Source organism: Boleophthalmus pectinirostris, unplaced genomic scaffold, assembly GCF_026225935.1.
Source record: "Boleophthalmus pectinirostris isolate CB_2022bp ecotype Guang Dong unplaced genomic scaffold, ASM2622593v1 HiC_scaffold_4, whole genome shotgun sequence".
Taxonomy (NCBI): domain Eukaryota; kingdom Metazoa; phylum Chordata; class Actinopteri; order Gobiiformes; family Gobiidae; genus Boleophthalmus; species Boleophthalmus pectinirostris.
In genome coordinates this window covers 28,623,594-28,637,042 of record NW_026571353.1, presented here as the reverse complement: position 1 = coordinate 28,637,042, position 13,449 = coordinate 28,623,594, and the positions used below count along the sequence as shown (strand labels likewise).

Here is a 13,449-nt window from a genome sequence, read left to right as displayed (position 1 = left end):
GAGAGCAGGTATCTGTACGTTTTTGAACAGGACGGAAAGTAAAAGTATTTTTTATTATAATTTGAGACCTGCTAAAAAGGCTTTATTTTTAGCAACTTAATAATTTCAGCAAACACAAATAAATAAATAAACAAGTTAATAATAATAATAATAATAATAATAATATACAAAGAAAAATTGGTTGAAGAAAATACATTTTTAAAAGGGTACTTACTTAATTTTAATTTTACTTAATTACTTAATTTTTCATGTGATTTTTTATTTTTATTATTTTTATTATTATTATTATTATTATTATTATTATTATTTGCCTCAGTATCTGTACTTTTTTACTGGGGATGCAAGATTAAAGAGCCTGTACACATTTTTTTCATGTATTTAAGTAAAATCTGTATTGCCCCAGTTCAGATAAAAAGCAATTTTATTCTCCAAGAAACAGAAAGTGTGCAGGTAGCATGCTAGTTGTTGTTGCTGTACCATCTGTAAGCTTGAAAACGTTCTCAAAAACTCATTGTGATGAATAATTAGGATATTCAGAATTCATAACTTTGGTCCACTGAAAACTATTTAAATTGAACTAGTTTTATTTTCCACATTTTTAGACCGGTGGAGTAATCACAAACAAATCAAAATCACAATTTGAATGGATGCAATTAACAAATCGCAAAGGCTGCAGTTTTTAAGTACTATAATTTCCTCCACAAACAACAAAATATCCTGTATTATTCTGCATGAAAAACTAACCCTGTAGTTCAGATCTGCACAAACAAGTTCTGAAATGTGATTCTCTTAGTTTGTCAGTTCATATTTCAGTCTTTTTGTCAATTCTTTTGAACTTTGAATAAAATCCTATTAATTATACCTGATTAAAATATGAAAAAACATAATTAGTTCATTTTAAACCGTTTCCATCCTAATTATTCACCACAATTACTTCATAAGCGCTTTTCACAGCTTTCAGAGACCAGAGTTTACAGTCACGGTAAAACTAACATTAACTAGCATGCTAACAATGTACTTCCTGATTTGCAGAGAATAAAACACGTTATAATAATTTTCATCCTTTTACAAAATGTCTGTACAGGGTCAAAACAGATTTTACTTAATTACATTTAAAAAAAACAAAAAAAACAAAACAAAACAGGTACATTTAAGGACGTAACAATATCCAAATTTCTCTGTAAGATATTTTCACGATTTGCATCTCACAGTACGATATTTATTACAATATTTTGTAGAAGCCAACAGAATTGTGAATATGCTTCTTTTTCTTTAAGACAAATGCCTCACCAAGTCTTTGGTTCTGTCATAAACCAAAGAGTTAAGATCAAAAAGTGCTTAATAAGTAATTTCATTGGACTGAATCAGAGCAAAGGATCATGGTCTTTGTAGTTCCCTCTGTTTCTTCTAGCTGTTGCTTCACCAAAGCAATTATTTTAAGCAAAGAGACTACTAATTTGATATATTGTGATGACCCACGATATTATTAAGAGACTTTTGACGATACGATATCACGATATTTTGGTTATTGTTACATCTTTTAAAACATAAATCACAAAATTAATCACAATGCTTGTTATTTTCCCAAATTGTTGAGTCCTTATCCTATTTGTTTGTGTGTTTCCAGTTGTCTTCAGACCAGATGGTGATGCTCCTTGAACTGCTGCTTGAAGAGGAGACGATGAGCCACGCCACAATGCTCCGTCTGCAGAAAGTCTTCGGTCTGCAGAGGCAAGACGCTGAGGTAAGGCCTTGTCACGGATACAAGGGTTTTATGCCAACAGTGTTTTTGTGAGTTATGTTACAATTCTAGTGGTATCAGTAAAAGAGAGGTCTGTCCCACTGCTCAGGCACCACTTTATCCTTTACGTTTACCAGGACTAGACCAGGGCTAGACCTGGGCTAGACCTGGGCTATACCAGGACTAGAACTGGATTACACCTGGACTAAAACTGGAACAAAACCGGTTCAAAACCAGACTAAATCAGGACTAGAACCAAGAATGAAACCAGGACAAGAGCTAGACTAAACCTGGACTAGAACAGGAATAGGACTGGATTAGAAATGGACTAGACCTACATTAGGGACTAGACCAGGACCAGACCTGGGCTAGACCTGAGCTAGACCTGGCCTAGACCAGGACTAGAACTGAATTAGATCTATATTAGAACTGGACTAGAACTGTAATAAAACTGGATCAAAACTGGATAATCCGGACTAAACCAGGACTACAACCAAGAACGAGACCTGGAAAAGATCTCGACTAAACCTGAACTAGAAGAGGACTAGGACTGGATTAGAAATGGACTAGACATACACTAGACTGGGACTAGACCTGGGCTAGACCTGGGCTAGACCTGGACTAGAACTGGACTAAAACTGGATCAAAGGTGGATCAAAACCGGACTAAACCAGGACTAGAACCAAGGACAAGACCTGGACAAGATCTAGACTAAACCTGGTCTAGAACAGGACTAGGACTGGACTAGAAATGGACTAGACCTACACAGGCTTTGACTAGAGCAGAACCAGACTTTGACTAGACCAGGACAAGACCACAACTAGACCATGACTTAGAACTAAATTAGGCCTGGACTAGACTTGGACTAGAACAAAGGACTTAGACCTACACTAGACCAGGATTAGACTAGAACTGGACCAAGACCTGGACTAGAACCGAAGACAAGACCTGGACAAGATCTAGACTAAACCTGGACTTGAACAGGACTAGGACTGGATTAGAAATGGACTAGACCTAAACTAGATCAGGAGTAGACTTCGACTAGAGCCGGACTAGACCATGACTCGACCGGGAGTAGACTTCAACTAGACATAGACTTGGACTAGAACCAAGGACTAGACCTGGATTAGACTAGAACTGGACCTAGACCCAGACAAGAATAGACCAGGACTAAACCCAGACTAGACCTGGACTAAACCAAGCACTAAACCAAGGACTAGACCCAGACCTGACAAGGATTAGACCTGGACTACACCAGAACTGGACCAAAGTCTGCATTATGAGCTAACTTTTAAAAGAATCTTCAGACTTGTATCTTTGTGACTGTTCATATAAATGCCGTATTAACTCGCAGCACCTCTGTAGCTGCTCGGGGCGACGGTGACCACCCGGCACAAAATGACCCCTGACCCGACTCATCTGCCTCTTCATAACATTAAAATGCAGAGCCACCGTTTTATTTTCTGTTCTGTTAGAAAGGCAAGATTAGCTTCTCGGGCGTTTTTCCAGAAATCCTTCATAAAAGTAAAATGTGAAAGCAAATTAAACTAGTTTACACTAATATGGCAAAAACAAACTTGGAACTGAAGGCTGTGCTTTTAAACACCACATATACTGTACAGTTTATCAGTAAAAAGATGAAATTGCTGTTGTAGAACTTGGAACTGTGATGCTGTGAGCCTCATTTTAAACTAATGGAGGTTTTAAAATGCTAAATACTAGACTTGATGTTCATGCAAAGCTATTTTTATGCTACAGAACAATAATTATATTTACCAGTTGTGACCCAGCAGCTATCAGTTTGCTTCTCCGTGCTTTTGTTTACTTTTTAAAGATCTTATATTGCTTTATTTTCTGATCTATTTTATAATGTTTCCTTATCAAAAACATATCTGAGTTTTGTTTTGTTTAATTCACACATGTTTTACACACCTGCATATTTAGGCCGTGTTTTTCTCTCAAACGAAATACTCTCTGGCTATGTTCAGACTGCAGGGCTTAATGCTCAATTCGGATATCCGATTTTTTGCAAGGTCGTTCACATTTCCAATTAAATGCGACTTGTATGTGATCTCCAGCGTGAACTTTAAACGCCCTAAAAGTGTCCTGCATGCACATTGGAGGACACGACGACGTCACATGCAGTGAGCGTACTCGGTGTTTACGGAAGTCGCCAAACTCTGGGCTTGTCTCCCAAAATACGGTCCAGTTCTTCGTAAAATGGACAGGTTACACATGCACGGCCGCTTCATTTGTTTGCATCTTTAGCCTCCTTGTATTTGGCTCACAAGCTCTTTATTTTTCTTTGACATTGGAGCCAGGACCACCTGTAGTCGCTCTTGGCCATTTCTTTGACAATCATTTAAGAAAACACCCAGTTCCAATGAGACTCCACCAATTTGGCCTGAATACAGCAATCCCCCCAAATATAAAACTCACTAACCTTGCTTTCCCTCCATTGATTAGACTCCGATCATGACGTGTAGGTGGGATGAATGTGACCTGGCCTTTCAGTCTGAACATGTCAAAAGATCGGATATGTATCGGTTTTAGGAGCACATATCCAAGTGGCCTGGATCACATTTGAAAAAATCTGATCTGTGTCGTTCAGACTTCAGTCATTAAAAGATCAGATACAGGTCGCATAGGTGGGAAAAAATTGGATTTGGGTCTGAACATAGCCCCTGTTCCACCTTGTGATGCCATGTGGTAATACAGAAAGAGCTCTATTGTGTTTTTAAACTCCACACACCTTCACTAGAATCATTTAGATGATTTCAGCCATGGAAGGTAAAACATAGCCTTAAACTTGATGACATCGCAAGGTGGGACCGAGCATTTCGAGCTTTGGAGATCTAGATAGTCTAATAATAAAGGATTACTCAAACATGATGATAAGGTAACAACATTATAACACGGCGTAAAGCTCACAAGAATCTGTTTTGTGTAATATAGGACCTTCTTGCTAATGTGTCTGTATGGACGTGTTTCATTACTATCTGAAACATGGCAGATTTGCATGGTAGCGGATGTTTTTTGAGCTCTGTAGGTTACACTTTCAGAGGCGCCCACACTCATTTACATCTTGTTAAATAGAAACAATGGGCTTTATATTGTACCACATTTTAATTGTCTATATCAGGAAAGCTCCATGCTGCTCGTACAGGCTCATGGCAGACTCCTGTAGTGTACTGAGCCCATATTCCATCATCATTACAGCCATTACATGTGCTAAAGCTGATCTGTCGCTGTGTATTTACCCGCTGTAGCGCTCCATGCTAACCCCTAACACAGGTGGCACTAACAAGGCCCTGCACCTGTCCTCATTAAGGCTCTTCAGGGTTTCCTCTTTACACCCGGGTCTACACACATGTTCTACTTTTCACACTGGGGTTTTCAAAAGTATCGAAAAGCTGATACTAATCGATAGTTATAGTATCGGAAGTAGATACTCATTTGAGCAGGTATCGTATAGACAGTCGCAGGAGAGAAATTAAATTAACTTTTCCTGAATAGCTTTAGAATGATCTTGAGCTGTATCGGAACAAGTTTAAGAGCACATAGACTAGTACACTCCCATGGACCACTATGGAACCGACCTGGACCACTGAGGGATCACACAGATGTAAGACCACATGATAATATAAAAGAAAGTACCGTGATTAAATGTTGAAAATCACATTGTCTTGTAAATAGATAAATAAAGAGTATTGTAGTGCAGGGGTCTCCAACTCCTGGGCCGTATACCTGTACCGAGCTTTGGGGCCTTCGTTTACCATATGCAAACCCCTCCTCCTGTGCGTCGCTTGGACCGTGCCTCCTCCCATTCGCCGCGTGGACCGTTGCTCCTCCTGTACGCCGTGTGGACCGTGCCTCCTCCCGTTTTTCCCACTCCACTAAACCAGTACTAAAACCAGGACTAATATCTATTTTAAACCAGGACTAAAAGAGGATTTAATCAGGACTGAACCAGCAGACCATGTCTCCTCCCATACGCTGCCAGTCCGCAAAATATTGCCGGATGTAAAACCGGTCCTTGGCTCAAAAAAGGTTATAGGTGAATCAGTACTGAGTATCAAGACTATTCCTTAGTATCAATATCATGTTTTAAATTTTAGTATTGTGACAACACTGATTCATACTCACAGTGGGCACATTTAAAGACCAGTAAAAATCAGATAATGAGAATAACAAAACATTTTAACAAAACTAATTTCAATATTTAAAATTTCATTTTGTCATAATTTTTGTCTTTGCCACATTATTTTGCCTTTTTGTATTATTTCCCTTGTCAAAACAGATGTGAATAGTCACAAATCAGATTACTCAGGTTGTCAAAAACAAAACTAAAACTTATTAAATATGTTAATATGTTGTTTTTGGCAAATAAATATAGCAGTTTCAAAACAATAAAAAGTAACATGGTGATCTAAACATGTGATGTGTTGGCAGTTAATACCCCATAGAATTGAAATGCCCCCTCTTTAAAGATGCACTGTGTAACTTTTCTGGTGGAGCATCTGCCATCTGCTTGTCTCCATGGAGATGTTGTTGCTTTGTCTGTAATGTCCCGGTTTGGCATTAAGCAGATCCATCTTTCATTTACTCAATAATACTGTTTTTATTGACTTCAAAACTTGCTTTCTGACCATGAGTGGGCTCGCATCTCCACAGATCTAACATGCAGCTTTGCCCTATGACGTCACCGTAGAGATAAATAAGCGTAATGCCATAATTCAGAACATTCCTGACAACATTTTCCGTGGAGAGAAGCAGGTGATGGACCCTTCACCTGAAAAGTTAAACAATGCACCTTTTAAAATTAATTCTAATTATTTTGTCAGCTCAGTCCTGCTAGTTGTTGCCAGATATGCTCTACATATTTATCATACAAATTGCACTGAGCACAATTGAATTACCTTTTGAAATGCTGTTTTCGAGTGCGTTCGGTTAATAGATACACACGTTCTGCTCTATTACCTGAACCTAATCATATCATCCGTCAAAATGGTACTCCAGTTATTTAAAACATAACACCGCGGATGCACCGATAATTATAATTTTCACACCTTCATAAATTTGCATTATTGATTCATCTCCTTCAACAACTGTGCATCTGCGTAGCATCTGAGCCCATAATCTTTAGTAGTAATAAAATGTGCTGTTTAGCCTCTCCCTCCTCCTTCTGTGGTGCAGTGTTCAGTAATGTGTAGTAAATTCAGTTGTAATAGCAGCTCTTTTCTTTATGGCCTCCATTACGGCTCCAATCCCCCAAGTATTCGCTCCATAGTCCGTACTGCATTGTTTCTACCGAGCCTATTATTATTAATGCGGTTGGTGGGCGATTTCTCATTTTACTTTGTGTTTCTTGGGTTGCTATTGGTTGCCGGAGGAGGAGGAATTATTAAAATGGCGTCTGTAAACAGGAAACTGTAACTCTTGAATAACTTGGATTCATGTGACATTACAGCATTCTAACCTGTTGTTACAGAAAGTGACAATTCAAAACTAAATATTTTGTCTTTTGAATTGTTAAAAGTTTGATGTAACATGAATTATTATATATTTTAATTGGTCAAAAGTCCTCAAAACATTCAAACCTGCTAATCCATGGGTTCTAGAGTTGTGGAAAAGTGGAAACGTAGCACTTTTGTCATACACAGCAAAAAGTGGAGTGTTAAAAGTGACTCTCTCAGAATCAATTTGAACATTTTCTCAGAGTTTATATGAGTCCAGTCTGTTCTAGAGTTAATTTAACGTTTTTAGAAATGTTAATTAAGTAACACTGGACCAAAGTTCCTGTTTAAACCTGAAATCAAGAGTTATATTAATGTTTTAAGAGTAAACGAATAACACTTTGTAGGGTTATTTTGATTTAGCTAAACAACACACAGAGGTGTTTTATTTTTACACTTTATTTTCTTTAATTTAAGATGAAATAATGTACAAAACTGGTTCAAACTGGTCTTCTCTTGCGGGAGTTTGAAGTGGTGAATGGGAGGAGCCAAATTAACACTAAGTGAAGTTGAATTAACACTAGAGGAAGCTGAATTAACTTGAATTATATCAACTCTGGAAAATAACTCCAACTTGAATCCCCATTTAACTTTCATATAGTTAAAATAACATTGTTTGTGTTAAGAACAACTCTGAAATATTTCACTCTGAAATTTTAACCCTCCAGTTTTTGCTGTGTAGTAATTAACAATTTAAAACTAAATATTCCATCTTTTTTGAATGGTTAAAAGTCCTCAAAATTGCATCTACAAACAAAAAGTTGAAAGCCATGATAAGTTTAACATTGAGGTGAAGGTACGTGGCAGATTTTTATAGTAGAATTATATGTTTAATTGTCAAAATACATTATGTTTTTAACTAGTTTATGGTTAATATGTGTGTAATTACTATCCCTATCAGCATGAAACTAAAATAATGACTTCTAAACATTGATAAAAGATTAAATTCATTCTTTCGTGAGGTAAAAAGTGTTGGTACAAAAGCCGTCATTGTTGTCCATGGGAGCCTATGAAAAACCAGTGTCGTTAGCGCATGCCTGGCTTCACTAGAACATTTGATACATACTTAGTTTTTACAGACAAGTTATATGAGGCGTTTTGTTGGTCTATCCATAAATATAATGGCCAGTGTATTGAGTCCAGATGTGAAGACCAAATATTCCACTGCAGTGCAAACTTATGGTTCCTTGATTATTTATGAATGAGTGGATATGGGGAAACCAGGGCCTGAAGACTGCAGTCTGTTCTCAGCTATACAATATAATCATAGTAACACTTAGAACGGTTCTCAAGATTATTCACTACCAATTACAAAATTTGTTTAGTTAAAGGTGCAGTGTGTAACTTTTCTGGTGGAGGGTCTGCCACTAGATACTAGAGATGCTATTGCTTTGCCTTGAGTGTTTCACTGTAAGACATTGAACTTGTCTATCTACATGGAGACAAGCAGGTGACATGACAAAGATCTGTGGAGAGGCGATGTCGTTTTCAGTATCAAAGTCGTTTCCAACTATGAGAACACCAATATTTCGAAAAATCCAAGATAGATTAGTTTAATGCCATACTTTTGAAAATTTCAAGCAAGTTTTACATAAAAATAGACAAAAATATGTGCATTCTGACTCTTATTTGGGGCCTCTTGTTTCCACAAAAATGTTGCTCCTTTAGCTGTAATGTTCTAGTCTGGTTCATCAGCCAGTTTCACTTCGTGGAAACCGTCTGACCTCGCAGCATTAGGATTCGTTCGCTCGACTGTATGCCGATAGATTTTTATTTAACCAATCACTGCTATTTGGTCGCTATTTGGTGTATTGTGCCAAATCCCGTAGGAAGAAGAGCAATAAGGTTTTTCTCCTTGATAAAATTCACCAAACATTCTCATTGTTCCGGCTTTAAATCCTCGATCTTGGGAGTCGTTGCAGTGTGTATGGCCTCGTCGATGTCCATCTCGACCGCTTTGTTTACTGTTGTACTGTACCACAAAAGGGACCCAGTCATGACTTCACAGCTCTTCGTTCATTGGCCGACCGGTCTCCAATTTAAGGGGTTCTTGCAAACCGATGAGTGTATTCCGATTCCTCCTGAAAATTACATAGCTTTAAATGTTAAATAATTGTTTATCATGGTTTAAAAATGCTGTATGTAACTTTTCTGATATAGGGCCCACCATCTGTTTATCAATCTATTATTGCTTTGCCAGGAAAAGTTCGACAGAATGGCATTATACTTGTCTATATTGCATTTATTTCATTACGAGTGTTTTTAGTGCACAAAAAAATAATTTAGAAAGGTGTTCTAACTGTTAGCGGGTTTGCCACTTCACAGATCTGACCTGTAACTTGACCTACAGGTGTCACATACTTATGGAGAGAGTTACATTTTATGCCCTTCTGTGGAACATCTATAGGCAAATTAAGAGCATCTCCATGGAGACAAGCATACAGAAAACCCTCCACCAGTAAAGTTACACAGTGCACCTTTAAAAAACAAACAATTGCATATCCTTTAGGGGGTGTTCTTATACAGATGTGTGGTAACAATGCTCCAGACATGACTCACTCTCCAGAAATAAACCACAGTGCACATAATGCTCAGAGACAATCGCTCTATATTCATGCTATAGATTATTGTGGTCCAGTTTAGCAACAATGCCACGGTCTCGTCACTGTCCTTGTGTCTTTTTATGTCCAAACATCCTGGACATTCCTGAGTGCAATTTCCTATAAAAATAACCACTGTTCACCGCCGCTGTTTTTACCCTTGAAATCCTCCGTGACCGTGTTTACATGCACACATACATATAATCATTATCTAAAGTTTCTGGAGTAGTCAGATTACTGAAATGTTATGTAAACAGATAAAACTGATGAGTAATCTTTGGGTTTGTTTATGTTTTTGTTTCCTTGTTCACATCTGTTAATGAGGAAAATACGCAAAAAACTGCAAACTAATATAGCAAAGGTAATTATTAAAAAGTAAATATTGAATGTTATTTCTAATTTTAATGAACTAACAAGTGACACTATTTGTTTTTTATTATCAGATGTAGTTTTAGTCTTTATTTGAAGGGACAATGTACAGAGACGTTAAGTTAATAAAAAACACCTAGTTTCCATCGGCAGTCCCTGAATTGCGGAAATAAATTATGGAATGCAATTACTTTCGGTCAATAAGAACAATTCACACTTTCCACTCTATGACCCAGACACACACACACACGTACACACACACATATACATACATACACACACACAGGTACAGTAGGACCACACACCTTACCAATGAGCATTTTACATTTACAAACCCAGAGTTAGTTTCATATTACACATAAACATCTTAACTCTTTTAATATTAATTAGGAGTGGGAGATTAATGCATTAATTACAATGAATTAATTACAAAGAACACAATGCATTAAAAATATTAACGCATTTTATCGCAGTTTGCCAAACAATGCGGAACGTTTGTCAGTGCACCATGTCATGGTACGACAATTATACTGACGCACACAGTTCCAACTACAACAAGAATGGAGCATGAAAGCGCTCTGGGCCTGCTGGATGGTAAATTTCTATTAGAAAAACTACCTCATAGAAGTATTGATAAAAACCGTCATTTATTGTAAACTGTGCAAAGATGAGTTTGCACATTACAGAAGCACCTCAACCCTACGATACTGTTTAAATGCAAAACATGTCACCGCGAGCACAGAAACTGCTGGAGATTTTTGTGGGAGCAGTTCTGGTCCGAGTACAAACAAGAGGTGTCAGCATTCTGCAAACTCTAACAAATGACAGGCTTCAAGAAGAAAATGAGTAAACGATTAAGGCAAATATTGCTATGTCATTAATTAAGTTTAATTCATTACAAAGCCTGTAATTAGTTAGATTATTTTTTTTAATCAAGCCCCACCTCTAATATAAATGCATATTGTGCATGTAAACACAAGCCAACAATCCAGTCTATTGATATTTTGCAGTGACGTCACGCTGGGGGTGTTCTACATGTATGTCTATGGTGGATAATTACCATTAAGACACAATGCACAAAAAGTTTTAAGACAATCTGAAATAAAGCTGAGGAATTAATTGAATTTTGTTTGCGATCTTGATTTGTGTGTCAAACAATCTCCAAACTCTCATAATCGAGTTGAAACAATTAAAGCTCAACAAAGTTTATTTGGGGATTTTTTTTAAATATAAATAAGTATATTTATTTTATTTTTTAAATGTAGAGATTGTAGAACAGCTGGATATATAGTTTATTTTGGATACATTTATGTTTTTCTATGCCTTATTTCATGTTCAAAGTATATATTTTTTTATTTTATGCTGTATACATCGCAAAACTGCTCTAAGGTTCATATTTGTAGCCTATATTTTTTTTCAATTTGAAACTTTTGTGTAAATTATTAATAACAAAGTGTTTTTGAGAGATAGCAATGCTGAATAAACGCATCGTATAACTAAAAAATAATAGTTTGAATAATAGTTCTTTTAATATTGACCAGAAAATGTGTGATTTTTTGTTCATAATCGAGCATCCCTAGTCTGAAAACTCAAGAAAAACACAAAATGGATTTAAACAACACATTTTCAGGAGTCAGGAGTACAAACCTTCATGGTCTTGTTTAGGTGAGAGAGACTAGCTGTTTTCTGGTCAGATTGTTTTAAAACAAAGCTCAGATTAAAGTAGAGTTTCAGACAGAGCAGTGCCTACAGTTAGCATCACTAAATTTCCTATATAAAAAGTTCTTGCCTAAGTATAAGCAGGCCCACATCACGAGACAAAACAAAGGCGCCCTCCCTGCACACACCTGACCAAGGCAATGGTCCAGGCCTAATGTTGGCGCTCCCATTCACGAGAGGTTAATCACCCACAGCTCTGGCCCTAAATGTGCACATTTGTTCTCCTCTCCTCCGTCTTTTTTCCCTTTTTTCTGTCGTCTAATAGCACCGGCTTTTAGTTCTCCACCGCTGCATCCACTTCACAAGATTGATGAGAATTCTTTGAAAATTTCTTGGATAAATACAAGGCAGGGCGCGCCGTTTGCCTGCAACTTTTTATGAGAACTCTTAAAATGGATGAGTATGGGATCGGAGAATGGCTGTTTTTTGCGGTAGGTGCTTTGCGATGTTTGAATGAGACGACACAGTGGATGCTATCATTTCATCTTGAGAGCTAAAATACTCATTGGACTGCCTCGGGGTTTTTATGGGGTTTATTTGGCTTGGCTTCATAAGCTTTTGCAATGTCACAACACTTTTTATGTCAGGAGTTGCACTATATTTTTGGGGATTTTGTACTTTGTGAGAGGAATGTGGTATTCTTAAGCGCTTTGTGGAAATATGAAGTTTCGGTGGTCTTTTTTCAAGATGAGGTAACGCGGCGCCAAGGTTTTAAACATTATATGGGTCATTAGGTTTGGTGGGTTAACGTTGTTACTATACTATAATGTCTATAAAAGGTTCAATACTGATTCTGATACCTCCATAATAATAATTTAAGTTATTTTCACACTTATTTTGGTGTAAATCTTTGCAAGATATTCAAAAGTCATCAAACTTTGTCCTTTATGTAATCTGTTTATTATTGATTTACTAGTTTCAAGGGCCCATAATACTTTATTTTCTGATCTATGTTATATTGTTGTTTCCTCATCAAAAACATACCTGGAGTTGAATTTTTATCTCTGAAATCCCAACCTCTACAGAACTAAAGGTAAAAAGTAGCTGCTGACTAGAAAGCAACCACTACACGACATCACAAGGTGGGACAGAGCGTTTTGAGCTTTGGAGATGTAGACAGAGTGATAATAAAGGATTACTCAGACAACTGTGAATGAAACAAAACACAACTCCAGGTCTGTTTTTGAGGAGATAACAGCATTATAACACAGCATAAAGTTCACAAGTATGGCTGGATATCATTAAGAAGTTGCCGATATGATACATACCTCGATACATAGGCCACGATACGATATTGTTTTCGATACAGTGCACTTTCGGTTCAATAAGATTTGTTTCGATATATTAAAAAAATAAATCGAAAAATCGAAAAAACAAAGCTTAAATCATGGCTGTGATACTAAAAGTCTTTATTAAACCACTAAGCTCATGTGAAAAACTAGTCAGGGTGGCGCCACCTAGTGCCTCCGCTCAATTTAATTTCTCCCCAGTGACTAGGTCAGGA

The 13,449-nt window shown here is 37.1% G+C and overlaps 1 protein-coding gene across 4 annotated transcripts in view; it reads left to right on the top strand.

Moving 5' to 3' along the window:
* Window positions 1–13,449, top strand: part of aopep (aminopeptidase O (putative)) — a 287,164-nt gene that overhangs the window by 213,779 nt on the left and 59,936 nt on the right. For 3 of the 4 annotated variants that reach the window (XM_055161429.1, XM_020932334.2, XM_055161428.1), the window contains one exon: window positions 1,628–1,744. In XM_055161429.1, the coding sequence (XP_055017404.1) occupies window positions 1,628–1,744 (117 nt within the window). Of the gene's footprint in view, window positions 1–1,627; window positions 1,745–13,449 lie in introns of those variants that run through there. The other variant, XR_008633214.1, reaches the window with a different exon arrangement.